The 16,560-nt window shown below is 43.0% G+C and overlaps 2 protein-coding genes across 2 annotated transcripts; both read left to right on the forward strand.

Annotated features, from left to right (window-relative positions):
• The first annotated feature begins 1,048 nt into the window (after positions 1-1,048).
• Positions 1,049-3,516, forward strand: LOC121752511 (F-box/LRR-repeat protein At4g29420-like). The gene is made up of 2 exons (XM_042147626.1): positions 1,049-1,724; positions 2,135-3,516. The coding sequence occupies exons 1-2, from the start codon at positions 1,271-1,273 to the stop codon at positions 3,025-3,027; spliced, it is 1,347 nt and encodes a 448-aa protein (XP_042003560.1). The 5' UTR covers positions 1,049-1,270; the 3' UTR covers positions 3,028-3,516.
• Positions 3,517-5,494: 1,978 nt separating this feature from the next.
• Positions 5,495-7,981, forward strand: LOC121750230 (vacuolar protein sorting-associated protein 32 homolog 2-like). The gene is made up of 7 exons (XM_042144724.1): positions 5,495-5,631; positions 5,812-5,946; positions 6,079-6,178; positions 6,849-6,934; positions 7,032-7,123; positions 7,289-7,403; positions 7,497-7,981. Exons 2-7 carry the CDS (start codon positions 5,872-5,874, stop codon positions 7,686-7,688), a joined length of 660 nt encoding a protein of 219 aa, XP_042000658.1. The 5' UTR covers positions 5,495-5,631; positions 5,812-5,871; the 3' UTR covers positions 7,689-7,981.
• Positions 7,982-16,560: the final 8,579 nt, after the last annotated feature.

A 16,560-nucleotide genomic window follows, 5' to 3' on the forward strand; every position in this document is an offset into this window, starting at 1 on the left:
ATTTGCCTTGCGATTGTTAGAAATAAAGGGAAGAAATTCCCAAGCCGTGTACATGCGGTACTCTAACTATTACAATCGAAAGGAAACTTTGCAACAAAAAGAGAAATGAAAATTACAATGGAAATAAAGCAAACCAAATTTATAAGTCGAGTCGAGGAAAGCCCTCTTTCCGCAAGACAAATTACGCCCCGACTAGTGCTCACGGAATGGCGTATTGTCCCCAAAGATAAAACGACTTCCTCCTAGCGTGTAGAAGCACCTCAAACCCGCTAGACACCGGCGAACTTGATGGAGTTCCGAGAATCGAGCTAGACAATGCTCCTATATGTGAACTAGGATGTAGAGAGCTAGAGAAGAGAGAATGCTTGTTGTGGTGTTCGTGTTTCCTCATCTCCCAAAACTCCACCTATTTATAGGATAGGAGTGCCTATATGAAGAGTCTTGGCATTAAGGTACTTCATAATGCGTTTGGAGGTTACCTTAAGATGAAAGGCCAAAGGACTTAGGAAAAGGAAAAGTCCCCCATATTTTACACGTTTTCCTACATCAAGGACAATCGTTAGATTTATGAGCAGATTCAATCTTAGTATGCCATATAGCATACTTGTTTGCCTATGTATCGTAGATTGCTTTAGTATCTTTGATTTCATATCTCGCAGATCTCTTGAAATCATATGCCGTATTTCTTGCTTATGTATCGCAGAATGTTTGCCTATGTATCACAAATTGCTTGTCTAAATTGTAATTTCAACTATGATGTCACCATATTGCTCTGATTTTGTATCTCTTATTACTTGGAACCATATGCCGAATTGTTTATCTATGTGTCATATATTATTTGCATATGTATTGCAAATTGCACGTTAGAATTGCATGTTAATGTTGTCATTTTATTATTTTAAGAGTGGTGTCAGCTAAGCCACCCATACTTCATTCCTTAAATTTTGGGGCAAAAGATATGGATCACTAATCATCAATTTTATGACATGATCTGATTTTCAGGGACCGTCACGCCGACTCTACAAATGTACACCCCCCTATCCTCACTGCATTCCACGTGCCATCATTCCCAGGCAAAGGCTTTTCACATGCCGATAATTTTCATTATTTTTGGATAAATTTAGAGAGGGACAAAATCTGAGGCAAGTGTCAAGCGGCATCAAATTCAACATCACTATGTTTTGGAATCGGAACATCATCATCTAAAACTCGATCTCCTCTCCTTGTTCTACTGCAAACCCTAATTTCAATTCAAATTCCTCCAATTTCTATGGAAGATCTCCCCGCCCCTCTCCTCCTCGACATCCTCGCCCGCCTCTCCGACTCCGCCGACGTCGCCCGCTGCCGCGTCGCCTCCCGCGCCGTCAACTCTCTCGCCCCCGAGATCCGATCCGTCCACCTCTACTGCTCCCACCTCCGCTACGCCAAGTCCCGATCCCCTCTCACCCGCTCCTCCGTCACGCCCTTCAAGCACGTCTTCTGCAAATTGCTCTCCGGCCTCCACCTCGTCGAGCGCGTCTACCTCGGCATCGACAAGCCCCTGCGCCTCGTCTCCTACGACGACGTCGAGGATGAGGACGATGATTTGTTCCTCACTGATGTCAATTTCCTCAGGGCTTGGCTGCCCAATGTCTGCCCCCATTTGAAATCCATTTCCATTTCCGATTTTTGGGTGCAGTCCTGCTGGAGGCGGACGGATATGCTTTCCCTAATTTCTTCTTATTGTGAGCTACCTGCCTTTCTCTTTTACGTGCCTGGTTTCTACTTGTTGTTCATTCCTATATACTGCCAAGTGTGATGAATCACTCAATAACTAATTTCATACCTCTAATTTTGGAAACACAAGATAATAATGAACTTTGTCATTTTGTGAGATTGAGTTACTTGATTGCTATTTAATTTATTACTTATTGCCTAATAAAGTTGGAAGTTTTTTTATAATTGATTCGCATTACTGTTGGATTTTCATGGAAGTTTGTGTTTGTGGGTTTGAGTTACTTGATCGCTATTTACTGCTAATTTATTAATGTCTTGGTTCTTTGTATGAGTTTATTTGAGTATCTAAAGATGATTGAGAATGATGATTGCTTATTTCTTGACAAACTGAAATCTGTGTTCTTTTTTGGCGGTGCAGGTTGTAAACTTGTGGAGTTAGAAGTTAAGAATGCGTGGCTCTCTGTTGATGGTTTAACTCCTATGCCAAACCTCACTGTCTTGACACTTGAGTTCATTAGATTGGATGATGAGAATCTGGAGAAGTTGAATGATAGTTTCCCTTTGTTGAAAGTCCTCAATTTAATTGGTGTTGGAGGACTTAAAGAACCTAAGGTTCATCTTATGCACCTTAGAACATGTCATTGGTCTGTGTCTAATGCTCCGACCTCTATATCTGTTATTGCACCTAGTCTTGTCGACCTCACTCTTACATGCGTGAAGCCAAATCTCCTTTTCATTGAAACTCCTCTTTTGTCCAGCTTGAATCTCTGTGTTGACAGCACTTGCAACTTGGAAGTGAAAGGGTTCTCTCGTTTGAAAAGACTGCATCTTGAATCTTCAGGCCTTCGCAATCTTCTTGTTGCGATTCCTGTCAGCAGAAGTGTTGAGAATCTAACTGCTGTCTCAACAAAGTGGGAAACGCCTGGTGCAGTTTCCAAGTCCATTGTTGAGTTATTGCTTCATGAGTTTCCTTGTGTTAGCCGTCTTACTTTGACTTCACGAGTTTGGACCGAGTTTGAAACACATCCTGGGGCAGAGGGTTTAGTGTCGAGGGTTGAGACGAAGGGATTGAAAGAAATTACAGCATATTTAACTGTGAATGACATTGGGGTTACTTTGTCCACCATTTTCCTTTTACTGGATAGCTGTAGTGGCCTGTCTAACATGGCAATCTTGATCCACCGTGATGTTGTTTCTAATGCAACGAGCAGTCTTATCTCGACGTGTACAGCCCATTGCACTAGGGTGAGATGGAAATGGGGAATGTGGAAAGAGGGAACGATGGACACTTGGATTTCTGATGGAAAGTAGGAAGCGGAGCAGCGCCCGCCTAAGCACTTTGTCTGATCTGTTCAAGGGATTTAATTTCTGAAATGAATGAGCTTTGCATCACCTTCTGAAAGCTGAACTCAGTTGATGGATGCAATCAAGTTGGTGTTTGTTTGGTATCCTGATGATGGTAGGGATAGTTATCCATGAAAATGTATGTGATGAAGTTGATTGATTGGTTAGTTGGGAGGATGCAAGAGCAGCCAATGGAGAAAGATGCAAACCATTTGTGAAATATCTCCTGCAACTTAAAGCCAGGTGGAGTCAGTTGGGCGTGGTATTGTTTTAGTGATAAGGTGTGTGCATATTAAGACAGATATTTGTTGAGGAAAAATTTATATTAGTGTGGAAATGTACACACCTGCAAACCCACGATCGCCTCTTTTGACCAACTGAATAATGTTTAGGTGTCTTTTTCATTTGTTTATGTCAGTCGTCACTATTAGAGATGAAACTAGAAATACTTATTTTCAAATAATCAATTTTGTAGGGGGGAATTTAAATTTATATCCCAAAATTATATCGTAGAAGTATTAAGCAAAAATAAAAAAATTTACCACCACACTTCCAAAATAAATCACACAATTATTCCTCGGGTAGATAAGTATAACATGACACCCAAAAACTTAATTTTTGTGTGCCAAAATGTCGATTAGGCATGCAAAATGTCAGAACAAATGTGCTCCATTAGATCCTCCTGGAGTTGGGCGTGGGTGGTAGAATCACTTGTCCTTGCCCGAACACACAACCGATCTTGCATAGACGGATGCACTCCACTGCGAGGCGGACTACTTGCGGTAGAGCTTCCCGGGGTTTCAAGGTCGAACCAATTTCCCGCCTCAGGTTCTTCGTCGGCAACAATCATGTTGTGCAAAATTATACACGTATACATGATGTCGACCATATTCTCCATAAACCACGTACGAATCGGGGCTTTGATAATGTTGAAGCCAGCTTAGAGAACCTCGAACGCTCTCTCCACATCCTTGCGAGCAGCCTTTTGTTTCTGCGCAAAAAGAGCCTGTTTTTCGTTCACCGGCCTGTTGAACGTCTTTACGAAGGTTTGCCACTTCGGATAGATGCCGTTGGCAAGATAATACCCCATTTTATACTGCCGGTTGTTAGCGATGAAGTTGATGGCCGGAGCTTTACCATTCGAAGCTTCGGTGAAGAGGTCGGATTGGTTTAGCACGTTGACGTCGTTGTTCGATCCGGGGACCCCGAAATACGCCTGCCAAATCCACATAGCCGGTAGTCAGCAACGGCCTCGAGTATAACGTTGGGTGGGTGCCTTTGTGGCCGCTCATGTATGACCCCCTCCACGCCGCAGGGCAATTCTTCCATTGCCAATGCATGCAATCGACGCTGTCAAACATCCTGGGGAATCCGTGCACTTCTTCGTGAACTCGGAGCAGAAACTGACAATCTACCGTGCTTGGCTTCCGGAGAATTCGTCGGTGAAGGCTGCCCGGACGCCTTTGCAGAAGTTTATCAAACACATTCTTTCAGTGCTTTCCCCAATGTGCATGTATTCGTCGAACACATCCGCCGTTTGTCCAGTAGCAAGCTGACGGATTGCTGCAGTACATTTCTGCAGCGCCGTGTGACTGGGACGGCCAACGGCGTCGAACTCTTCTTGGAAGAACTCTTCCCAGGCTGCCAATGTATTTGCGATGTGCAGAAATAGCGGTTTCCGCCAGTGGAAACGGCTACGGAAGTAGGTCTCTCCCTATACCGGGTTGTCACAAAAGTAGTCGCGTACCAACCTTGCGGTGGCTTCCTCCCGGTTACGATGGATGTAAGTCCGGGATCGCCTTTCAGGCGCCGCGGCTTCCTCCTCCTCCCGTCGTCGATCTTCTGCTAGCGATTCTTCCATTATTCGACGCATTTGCTCAAATGGATCCATGAATGGATTAAATTTGGGAGAAGAATAATGTTTTGAGATGAAGAATGTAGAGTGTTTTATGTGAGAATAGAGAGTTTTTTTGTGGATTAATTTGTGGGAATGATTTGATATTTATAGAAGTGATTGAGGGCTTAAAAAAATTAAATAAAAAATAAAAAATTTGTAAAAAACGGCTATAAACGGCTAGTATAATTTTGGGATTTTTTTTTATTTTTTGAATTTTTTCTGAATTTTTTAAAAAATAATAAAAAATACATTTTCAACAGAAATAAACGACGCTCACTCGCCGGACGAACTGCAGCTCGCCACGTCGCCAACGCGCGTGGCGAGACAGCTCGCCAAGTGTCTCTCCGCGACGAGCGGGATGGGGACGGGCCGGCAAGTGTCTCACTGCCGTCTCGTCTCTCCGAGATGAGATAGGGACCGCAACGAGACGCGTTGCGGATGCCTTAAAATTTCAGGTTGGTTATAATTTATTAATTTTTTTTAGCATTTTTAAAAATTTATATGGAATCAAAAACACATTTATATATTCAAGTGCGAGAGCAGTTGAAAAAAAAAGAAGACTTTGCCACTTTCCCAAATTCATAATTCTTGACTGAAATCTCTTTCTCTTCCATCCTCCTCCTGCATCCCTCTCCGTCAATTTTCTGGTATTGAAACTATTTGCAGAGTTGCAGGTACTTCAGAGTTTTTAATTTTGGATTTGTTTATTGTTGTGACAGAAAGGTACAAATCGCTGATGTTTCTTTCTTTTCGAAATTGGCAGTGTTAGCTACATAGTTTTGAGTAGCTTTCTGTAAACTCGAGGCAGATTCTTCTCCAATTATGTTCTGATTGTTGGATTTCTTTTTTAACAGGACTTGTTAACCTAGAACGAATTTGATTGGGTTTTCAAGTTTGATCTGATCGAACCAATCATGTTTAATCGGATTCTGGGAAAAACTAAGCAACCGTCTAATAATGCTCTCACCACTCTCGACAAATTAAACGAGGTATGCTGCATCCTCATCCCTTTTCCTATTTCTTTACCTAGTACTGGTTGTTGGCTGTGCCTGTTTGATCAAGGATCATGATTTCTTTCTACTTGAATTTACACTGGATATTTTGTTAATTTCCTTGTCTAGACTCTTGAGATGCTAGAGAAGAAGGAGAATTTGCTTCAAAAGAAGGCATCTGCAGAGGTGGAGAAGGCCAAAGCATATACAAAAGCAAAGAACAAAAGAGGTATGCTCCTTGTTGGCTATTCTATAATCTGCTCACTAGATTCCTCAAATTTTATTTTTCTTAATCCATTACTAGTCTTCAGCTATTGAACTGAAGCTGTATATTGGAAAAAATCGTGATCACATCTTAATAAACGCAAACCGAGTTCTTCAACTTTTTATGTCTATCTCAAAGGGGATTAAAAAAAGTAAAAAAATGATCGACATTTTATCATGTTAGTTTTACTGGTGAATGCATTAGAATGTGGTATTTCTTGTTTGTGTCTATTTAGTGTTTAAACTATTCAACTCTGGTCTCTTGAGCTTTAAACAAGTGAAGTTCTACGCAAGCGTGTTGAGGTTGCAATTTGATAGATTTCCTGAGTTCAAGAGTACGGTTCTTAATTAGCTCCCATCTTAGACCTTTTCAGTTTTGTAAAATAATGTAAATTATCGAGCCCTGTTTTTTATTCGTTCTGTTTTGCTTCCATGTTTGTCCTTGCATTTATTGACAATTTAGGTACCGCAAGTTCCTTAAACACAATCTTAACCAGTTAGACACAAATGTTTTTGTAGTGAACATGCTTTTATAACTTCTTTATTGTTTATTTTTTATTAATATAAGTTAGATATTACAAAGTTCAGTGTGACATGTAGTACTGACATGTGCAAGAAAAAATATAATCTTGCAGCGGCAATACACTGCTTGAAGAGAAAAAAACTATATGAAGAACAGATGGGGCAGCTAGCAAATTTCCAGCTGCGCGTCCATGATCAGGTCCAATAAGATTTTTCTCCCTTTCGCCCTTTTTTGTTTCTCTTTCTTACGGGGTAACATGCCTGCTCAAGTACTTATATTCTCTTTGTTTGAGCAGATGATTTTGCTAGAAGGTGCGAAAGCTACTACAGATACTGTGGATGCATTAAGAAGTGGAGCAGCTGCTATGAAAGCAATGCAGAAAGCCACGTATGTGTATCGAAAACTTCATGCCCTAAAATATTCGATTAAGATATGGTTGTGTTACCTTCTTTAGAAACGTTATGTTACCATAATGGCGTAATCATTTTCAGCTAGGTATAGTTTTGTTAAATCCTTGACCAATTCAACTGATAATTGCTTCTTCTAAAATAGGAACATCGATGATGTGGACAAGACAATGGATGATATAAACGAACAAACTGAGAACATGAAGCAGATACAAGAGGCCTTGGCTACACCTATTGGCTCAGCTGCTGACTTTGATGAGGTTTTTGGCTTATCTTTACTTTTTCAATGTTTATCTACGTTGATGCTGACAATGTTCTAGTTCGATTCATCTGACTACTTTTGGGTTCTGCAGGATGAGTTAGAAGCTGAACTGGAAGAATTGGAAGGTGCGGAGCTGGAGGAACAGCTTCTTGGGCCTGCAAGCACAGCCCCTGCTGCTCCGGTTCAGGTACCAGCCGGCAGAGTTCCTGCTCGGCCTGCACCTCAGAGGCGTACAGAGGAAGAAGATGAGCTTGCTGCTTTGCAAGCTGAAATGGCACTTTAAGCACTTTCTATCCATTATCAAACAGGTAACTCTGTGCATCAAAATAACAGTATTTAGTACTATCAATCTGTCACTCTACCTAGCAATGAAACACGGCCATTTGGAGTTCAAAACTGGCCGGAATTTGTAGCTCTAATCTTATTTATAGTGTATATATTATACGTTCCATACTTTTATATGATCTCAATCTCGCCAGGATGTAACATGAAATACGTGTTAGAAGTAGTCCACTTTATGTGATCATTGTAAGCCACCAGAGTGAATAAAGATTCTTCCTTTTCTTTCCTCTCTTATTTGAACCGCATTTAATAGACTGGTGGCTTCCCTTTCATTTCTTCTTTTTCGGAAAAAGTTTTATTGTATTTAGATTTTCAGTTACAAATCACATACATCCTCCTCTGTAGCTTCTGCCCTTTCACCCCCACCTCCCATGCCTTATCTCTGGTCGGGTCAAATCCAGACCTGCTCACATGAGCGTCTCTCTTCTTATAAAACCAAGAAGTTTTGTAGTAGTCAAAAACTTTTTTTAATAGTTTTCCAAATTAACGGATTTTATCGAAATTTTAAAATATGGTGTACTCGCAAACATTTTAGCTGTAGTTTTCCGAAATCAGAAAATAATTTGGCCGAGTTTTAGAAAGGCTGCGAAATTGCTTAAAATAGATGTATGCATCGCGTGCTAAATGGAGTAGTATGTAGTTTAACATGTTACTACAAAACTTGTTAAATTTGTTTCTATTTTTGGATTAAACTTTATGATCAATCTTGAAACCTATATGGCCATTCGCATCCTTGTCTCTTATCCGTCTCTTAACTGTCTCATCTCTTCACTATTCATGGGTCCCATTGTACTTTTCACCTCATCTCTAAACTAAGAGACAACACTTGCATTCTTCATCTCTTAACCATCTCATCCCTTGACTATTCATTCAATTTCATTTTTATTTTTATTTTCAACAAATTCAATTAATAAAAACACACTTCATTAAATAAAATAAAATAAAATTACAACTTCAAATTTTAAAAAAAATTAAAAACACATAATTAAAATCCTAAAAAAATATTAAAAATACATAATTTAATTTCTTCCGCGCACTCTATTGGTTGCCAAAGTTTGCCCAAATGTGCTTCATTAGATCATCTTGGAGTTGGGCGTGGGCGGTAGAATCACGTGTCCTTGCCCGAATAGACAACCGATCTTGCATAGACGGATGCACTCCACTGCGAGACGGACTACTTGCGGTAGAGCTTCTCGGGGTTTAAGGGTCGAACCAATTTCCCGCCTCAGGTCCTTCGTCGGCGACAATCATGTTGTGCAAGATTATGCATGTATACATGATGTCAACCATATTCTCCATAAACAACATACGAGTCGGAGCTTTGATAATGTTGAATCGCTTGGAGAACCCCGAATGCATCCTTGCGAGCAGCCTCTTGCTTCTGCGCAAAAAGAGCCTGTTTTTCGTTCATCGCCCTGTTGAACGTCTTCACGAAGGTTGGCCACTTCGGGTGGATGTCGTCGGCAAGATAGTACCCCATTTTATACCGCCGGTTGTTAGCGATGAAGTTTTTTTTTTTTTTTAAGTTGATGGCCGACGCTTTACCATTCAAAACTTCGGCGAAGAGGTCGAATTGGTTGAGCACGTTGACGTTGTTTTTCGATCCGGGGACCCCGAAGTAAGCATGCCAAATCCATAGCCAGTAGTTGGCAATGGCCTCGAGTATAACGGTGGGGTGGGTGCCTTTGTGGCCGCTCGTGTATGACCCCGTCCACGCCACAGGGCAATTCTTCCATTGCCAATGCATGCAATCGACGCTGCCAAGCATCCCGGGGAATCCGTGCACTTCTTCGTGAAGGTGGAGCAGAAACTGACAATCTGTCGTGCTTGGCTTCCGGAGAGATTCGTCGGTGAAGGCTGCCCGGACACCTTTGCAGAAGTTCATCAAGCACATTCTCCCAGTGCTTTCTCCAATGTGGATGTGACGCCCCGGATTTTTAATCCTTGTATTTTGATTAAGTCGGATTATTAGCTCGATTAATTCTCGTTTAAAGGGTGTAGAATTCTTCGTTGTAATTCCCGACGTCGGAATAAATTAAATATTGGGTGGAGAGAAACAATTTACGCAAAATAGGAAAGTGAATGGTATACTTTTCTTGAAGAACAATTTGTGGGATACAAATTGATGAAATTTTAAAGACATTAGTGGTACATACTACACAAGTAATGGAGACTACACATATCTACACTACATCCTACATCCTATCAACTCTAGTAGGGAGAACTAGAAGATAGCTATTTTGGCAAGAGAACCAAGTAGCTATCAAGGAATCTTTTTCTTCTCTTCTTCTCTCCCTCTTCTCGATTTTTTTTTCAGCCCCAAGCTCCAAGAATGGACAGCTTTAGTACCTACACAATTACACCAAATTGGGGTTAGAGAGAGATTTTTAAATAAAGGGATGAGAAAGGCAAGCTAAATTAAGATGGTGGAAGTAGAGAGGAGCCAGGCTGGATGGAACAGCCGAGAGGCTGCCCTCCCCTGGCTAGGGAGGCAGCCATTTGCCACATTTCCATCTTTCACCAAAATAGGAGCCAAGACATAGAGATAGAGGAGAATGAGCCCACTGTTCATGCTCAAATTGGGAGGAATTCAAACCCCTCTTTTCCGTCAACAAGACTAGGGGAGACTGCCAAGTATGCAGCCCCAAAGCCTTCATCTTTTTGGCATAAATCACAGTAACACAAGCTGAGAAAGGAGCTGGGAAAACAGCCCAGAATAGCATCACAACTTCCCAAGGATCTGGCACAAAATGCCAATATTTAGGAGCTATAAAAGCAGCCCTCACCTTCTCCATTCCCTCCACCCTCTAGTCACTACAAGCTTCACCATATCAATCAAGGAATTTCAGCAAAGATCAGGGAGAGGGAAGGAGCAAGGAGGGCAGCCGCATAAACCGTCGAAACCGTCCAAACCAAGGTAATTCCCCCAACACCATACACCCTTTTGCATCATATAGAACAAGACCATGGGGGAATAAAACTTAGAATCATAGCAGATCACAGAATGAAACTTAGGAGCAATTGAGGCTCAGCAATCAAATTATCACATAACATTAGGGGCTGCTCGAACCAAGAACGATAGGAGAATTTCAAACACCGCAGTAAAGAACTTCACATCACTCCAGTAAGCTAAGTTCACGTCTGGAGAAAGAAAGGGAAGGAAAGTGGCTTGGGCCACTAATATTTTTTTGTGTTGGGCCAATTCAATTCTAGTTGTGAGCCTCTTTTTTTTAAAATAGGAAGTGGGCTGCCTCACCTTGGATTAATTAAGAAAGCCGGGCCAGTAATTAATAAGTTGGGCCGATTAAATGGTAGCTGGGCCAAATTTGAATAATTGGTATAGTCCCCAATTAAAATGTGAGCCGAAGGACTTTATTGGAGTGGGCCACTTATTAAAATTAGTGGACTTGGGAAATTAATTGTGAAGTGGAATTAATTTAAGAAATTGAGCTTGAAGCTTAATTAATTCCCGAATAAATTATTGAGTTCCCGATGATGGAAAATATTAAGGCGGAGAAGCGAGGGCCGACCGGCGTCGCCCAGCGACGCCATGGGCGGCCTTAAGAAAAATTCGAAGAAAAAGGAATTTAAGGAGGGATTTTAAGAATCCAAAACTATTGAGAGAATAGAATTTCTCCAAAGGAAGTAAAGAGAATTATTAAGTGCTACAGAGCAGTAAAGCCGAGTTAGGATTTAAGAAAAATCCTATAAGCCGAGACTAAGAGATAGATGCTATCCTGTAGGATGCATGCATTCTTTTCAGAGAAATAGTTCAAGTGCTAATTAGCGTGTTACGCTATTTTCAAGGGAGAAAAATATTCAGGGGCAAGTGTGGCCCAGCGAGGAACTTAAGTGAAGATAAGCACAAGAGGTGGGCTTTCTTTTAATATCCAGCACTATAGTGTGGATATAAAGCAAATGTTTTGAAGTATGAAATATCTTTTCTGGAAAATGAAAATGTGATCATCTCTTTTAAAGTTGTTGTCATGCCAGAAAATATTTGTTTTTGATACCTGTCTGATAGGGCTATATGTCGAGACTTTTGGCGATGCGAAAAGGTTAGTAACGAATTCGGTTCCCAATAGGACCGCAAATCCTATTCGGAATTAAGTGCACAAGAGCTGTGAGCCATCCTAGAGAGAGGTTGGCCGGAGAGGGTGTTCGTTGAAGGTGGCCACCTTCACGACACACTAGTTTCTCAGACATGGCAGAATACAAAAGAACTTAGACTGCAGTCGGACTTTTAAGATCACAAAAGAATTTAGTATGCTCGGGCCTTTTAAGAAAAACCCCCGGGTGATACTGTGGATGGATGACAACTTATAATGTATGTTTTGTTTTCGGCACGTGTTCACTGAGTACTCCTGTACTCAGCCCTGCATGTATTTATAAACGTGCAGGTTGAACGTCAGGATGGAGAAAAGATTGATCGGAGTCGATGCTATTAAATAAGCCTGTGGATATCTCGACGATTCGTGTCTTCATACACGAAGTCGTTCTGTTGGGACCTATTCCGCTGTGTTTTGTTGAAAGAGAATAGTATTTGTCTCATCATTGAACTCTGATTCAGTTGACATATCAGACATCCTATTTTGAGATTGTACCAAATACTCGACTGTTATTTTGGTAATATCACATTTGTCCTTCGACAAGTTCTTCAGATTTTACCCCTTTTTCTATCCCCGCTTCTTTAATCCCACATTAGTCGCGAATCACCCATTCTTGTTATCCTTAATAAGAGTTGGGTCGTGACAAAGTGGTATCAGAGCAACAGTTTCCTTCTTACTCTGAGATCCACACACTCCTTTAGTCAAGATCTAGACTTGTTCGCTAGATCCTTCCAAGCAATCGACTCGATCAATACTCCAGGACGTTCAACCAAGTTGAAAGCCGAAAGAGAAAGAAAACTCTTGAAATAACTACACAAAGTACGACGGGGATGCCCACCTCGTAAGGCAAAGGGAAAGGACTGAGAAAGGCTAAGAACTTTCCTAGAGAATGTAGTTCGAACTGGAACTACAAGGGATGAACCATAAATCCTATTATTGCTTTCCTGAGCAATTTGTTTTCAGAATGATAGAAAGACAAGGTTGAGTATGAAAGTGTGAGCCAAGGAAACACGGGTTTTCACCAGAAAAGCCAATGCTCAGTGCATAAGAGCACAAGAGGGGCAACGGTTGAGACAGAAAGTCAAGGAACGGTACTATAAGGAAAAATAGCACAAGATGGAATGGTATGAGATAGATCCTCACGGTGACCAAGTCACTCGTCTAAATCCAAAGAAATTGGTGTTCTTCACCACAAAAGCCTTATGGAACAATAAGTTTGAGATGAGAACTTAGTCTGATGACTTTAGATCACGCAGTATAATGGCCCTAGAGGATGACCCCCTTAGACTCGCATGCATCGCTTTACGTTGTGCTTTCGCGTTCTGTATCTTTTTTTTTTTTTTTTTTAAAAAAAAAAATTAACTTCATATATTTATATCATATATATGAAGGAGGAAATTACAAATCAACTCCTATAACAAGGAGGAAAGACAAATTACGCCACCCAGGGTTCGAACTCGAGACCTCCAGGATAGACGCGGTATCCAGCACCCTTTACCGCTAGGCCAAGGGGCTTGGATTTCGCGTTCTGTATCTTGCGTAGCCTTCTCTGACCCGGATCCACCCTCGTGCAGATGGAGGGACAGGACCCAGCCAGACCTACGCTTGATGCTTATGAGAGCTTGGCGGAGTATCTGCTTCGTGCATACCGATCCTATCGCCCGCTTGATGGAGAGGGCATACTACCGATCTTGAGTAGATTCTTCGTGCTGTGGGAGAGGACCCACCAGTATGGTACATCTGAGCTCGACGGCATCCACCAGTTGGTCTCAGTACTCCCCGATGAGTGGAGGGTTTGGGCCACCTGGATGTCGAGCAGCTATATCTATAGGAGGGTCGACACGCAGGAGATAATTGGGGATTTCCGTGGCTTCATATCCTTCATCTTCCTACAGTATGTCCACTTCCAGGACGTTCCGCCGATTGCGGAGGATGACTTTCCATCACCCCCACTTCAGTGGAGCATGTCGACCCCTCCTGAGGGCAGCACCCAGGGCCGCCACGACCATGAGGCGGGATCGTCCCGACAGCCAGGGACGCATGAGCCAGAGAGAGATAGGCACGATCCAGAGGGGCGAGGCAAGGCCCCGATGGTAGTCGCCGATAGGGATGAGAGTCCGGGAGAGGTCTGGATGACTCGTACCATGGTAGCTCAGGAGAGGGCCCCGGAGATGGAGAGACAGGCAGTCGAGGCACCTGAGCCACCACCAGCTCACCTTTGGGTGGAGGACTTCCGTGCCAGGTTCCGCCGGCAGTCAGAGGAGAGGATGGCTTGGCTGCAGGCCATCCGCGCTGAGATGGAGCTAGAGGAGATCCTCTTCCCCATAGTCGCAGCTCCACCCCCAGTGCACGAGGACATGCCGGGGGCAGTACCTGAGGACCCTATCCTGGTGTTGGATAGTGATAATGACTTTGAGGAGAGTTCGGGAGTGAGCTCTCTAGGATCTGATGAGGAGTGGTAGGAGGATTGTACCATCAGAAACGTCCTAGTATGATGGCGTTCTGATGTAGTGTTTTCTTTTGGAGATTTGAGCAGATTGTTTTGATTAGCACGTAAGGCCCGAGCTGTTAGAAGGGCAGTGGCTAAGTACTTTTGGTGATGTTCCGTGGTACCGGGACTTCATGATGCGTACTTGGATGTGCGTTCTTTTGTAAAAAGACCTCTCGAGGCAAACTTCTTGATGATGTACTCGATTTACGATATATATGAAATCTCGTTATCTTGAAAAGCAGTGTTCATTTATATCTCGGAAAATCCACATTTTTTTGTTTAGCCATCGCGAATGTTGTGCATTTATTAAAGGAGTTTCATAAACCACCAGGATGCCACCACGAAGAGTTGGCAGGCCACGAGGCCGAGGACGTGGAAGGGGCCGAGGACAAGCCCAAAACAACCTTCCGGTTTATGAAGGGGAAGTACGAGAGAAATGGGATGAAGTAACACCACCTCCATCGCCAGTTCCACCACCGTCACCACCCCCACCACCACCACCACCACATGATCGTCGGGTTGAGGAAATGTTTCTGAGACAGAACCCACCAACGTTTAACGGGTTGGGAGACCCAATGATGGCAGAAACATGGATCCGTGCACTGGAACGCATATTTAACTTTTTACACTGCACGGACCAGGAGTGGTTGTCCTGCGTGACTTTCCAATTAACTGGACCTGCAGATTTCTGGTGGGAAGCAAGGAAAAAGACTATGGGTCCAATGCATGTAGAGGAAATGACTTGGGAAGAATTTAAAACTGAGATCTATGAGAAGTATATTCCCAAGAGCTACAGGAAGAAAAAGGAGGTTGAATTCTATCATCTGAAGCAAGGACGAATGTCAGTGACAGACTATGACCGAATGTTCTGTGAGATGGCACAGTACGCCCCAAATCAGGTAGATACCGATGCCAAATTGGCTGAGAAATTCTGTACTGGTTTGAGACATGAGATACGCATGACGCTGGCTAGCCACGGAGGACTGTCCTACACTGAGGCTCTAGGACGAGCACTGGACATCGAGGCAGCCATGCCAGGGGAAAAGACTGCCCCAGCCGTGAATCCTACTCAGTCCCAACCATCTAGGGACAAGAGAAAGTGGGAAGGACCACGAGCTCAACCTGATTTAAAAAGAGGAGGTTACGGACCAAGCATGCCACAATATGGCGGATACCAAGTTAACCCTGGATCATTCCAAGGGAATGTGGCAGGACCCAGTCCGTGTCCTAGATGCAACAGGCTGCATGGAGGCACCTGCAAGGCAGGGGCTGATACCTGTTTCAACTGCGGGAGAGCTGGGCCTTTTGCTAAGAACTGTCCAAATAAGAACTCAGAGACAGCAGCAAGACCTAACCCGTCAGCTCAGCGCCTGCAACTGCGCGCAATGAATGTCCAGGATGGATCAAATTCACAGCAGATACCAAGGAATCAACAGCAGAGGCCGAAACTCCCAACACAGGCTCGAGCTTATGCAATGAGGCAGAAGCAGCCCGAGCTGAACCAGGGAAATTTGGCAGGCATGGGTAAGCTTCTCAACACACCCGTTATGCTTCTGTTTGATACCGGTGCTTCACATTCTTTTATATCTGCTCATTGCGTAACTACTCTGAAACTCGATACAAAAGAATCTGAACATAGGATGGAAGTAGTTTCCCCAGTAGGAGGACGGATAGAAATATCTCGTACTTGCTCGAACTTAGAAATCTCTTTGGGTGAACTTAAGGTTGTAGCAAACAACCTTAGTGTTATGATTATGTGGGACATAGACATAATCCTAGGAATGGACTGGCTGGCTGAAAACCATGCCACCATCTTATGCAAGGAAAGACAGATTTCCTTTAGAAACCCCGAAGGAGAAACCACTCGTTTTCACGGAATCTCCATGGGAACCCGAAAGTCTGTAGTATCAATGCTGCAAGCCAGCAAGTTGATAAAGAAGGGATGCCCGGCATACCTTGTATACTTGAACAGAGAAGAAAAAGAGGAGAGAAAATTGGATGAAGTCGAGATCGCTCGTGAATTCCCAGATGTATTCCCTGATACTCTGCCTGGTCTACCGCCAGACAGACAAGTGGAATTCACGATAGATCTAGAACCAGGGTCTGCCCCGGTGTCGAAAGCACCATATCGAATGGCTCCAAAGGAACTGGATGAACTTAAGGTGCAGTTGCAAGAACTCCTGGACCTGGGATTCATCAGACCAAGCGTCTCA

Source organism: Salvia splendens, chromosome 10, assembly GCF_004379255.2.
Source record: "Salvia splendens isolate huo1 chromosome 10, SspV2, whole genome shotgun sequence".
NCBI classification, from domain to species: domain Eukaryota; kingdom Viridiplantae; phylum Streptophyta; class Magnoliopsida; order Lamiales; family Lamiaceae; genus Salvia; species Salvia splendens.

Coding starts and splice junctions, on each gene's coding strand:
- LOC121752511 (XM_042147626.1), top strand. CDS start 1,271: ATGGAAGATCTCCCCGCCCCTCTCCTCCTCGACATCCTCGCCCGCCTC. Junction 1,725..2,134: donor TTCCCTAATTTCTTCTTATT/GTGAGCTACCTG, acceptor TTGGCGGTGCAG/GTTGTAAACTTGTGGAGTTA.
- LOC121750230 (XM_042144724.1), top strand. CDS start 5,872: ATGTTTAATCGGATTCTGGGAAAAACTAAGCAACCGTCTAATAATGCT. Junction 5,947..6,078: donor CTCTCGACAAATTAAACGAG/GTATGCTGCATC, acceptor TTCCTTGTCTAG/ACTCTTGAGATGCTAGAGAA. Junction 6,179..6,848: donor AAAAGCAAAGAACAAAAGAG/GTATGCTCCTTG, acceptor ATAATCTTGCAG/CGGCAATACACTGCTTGAAG.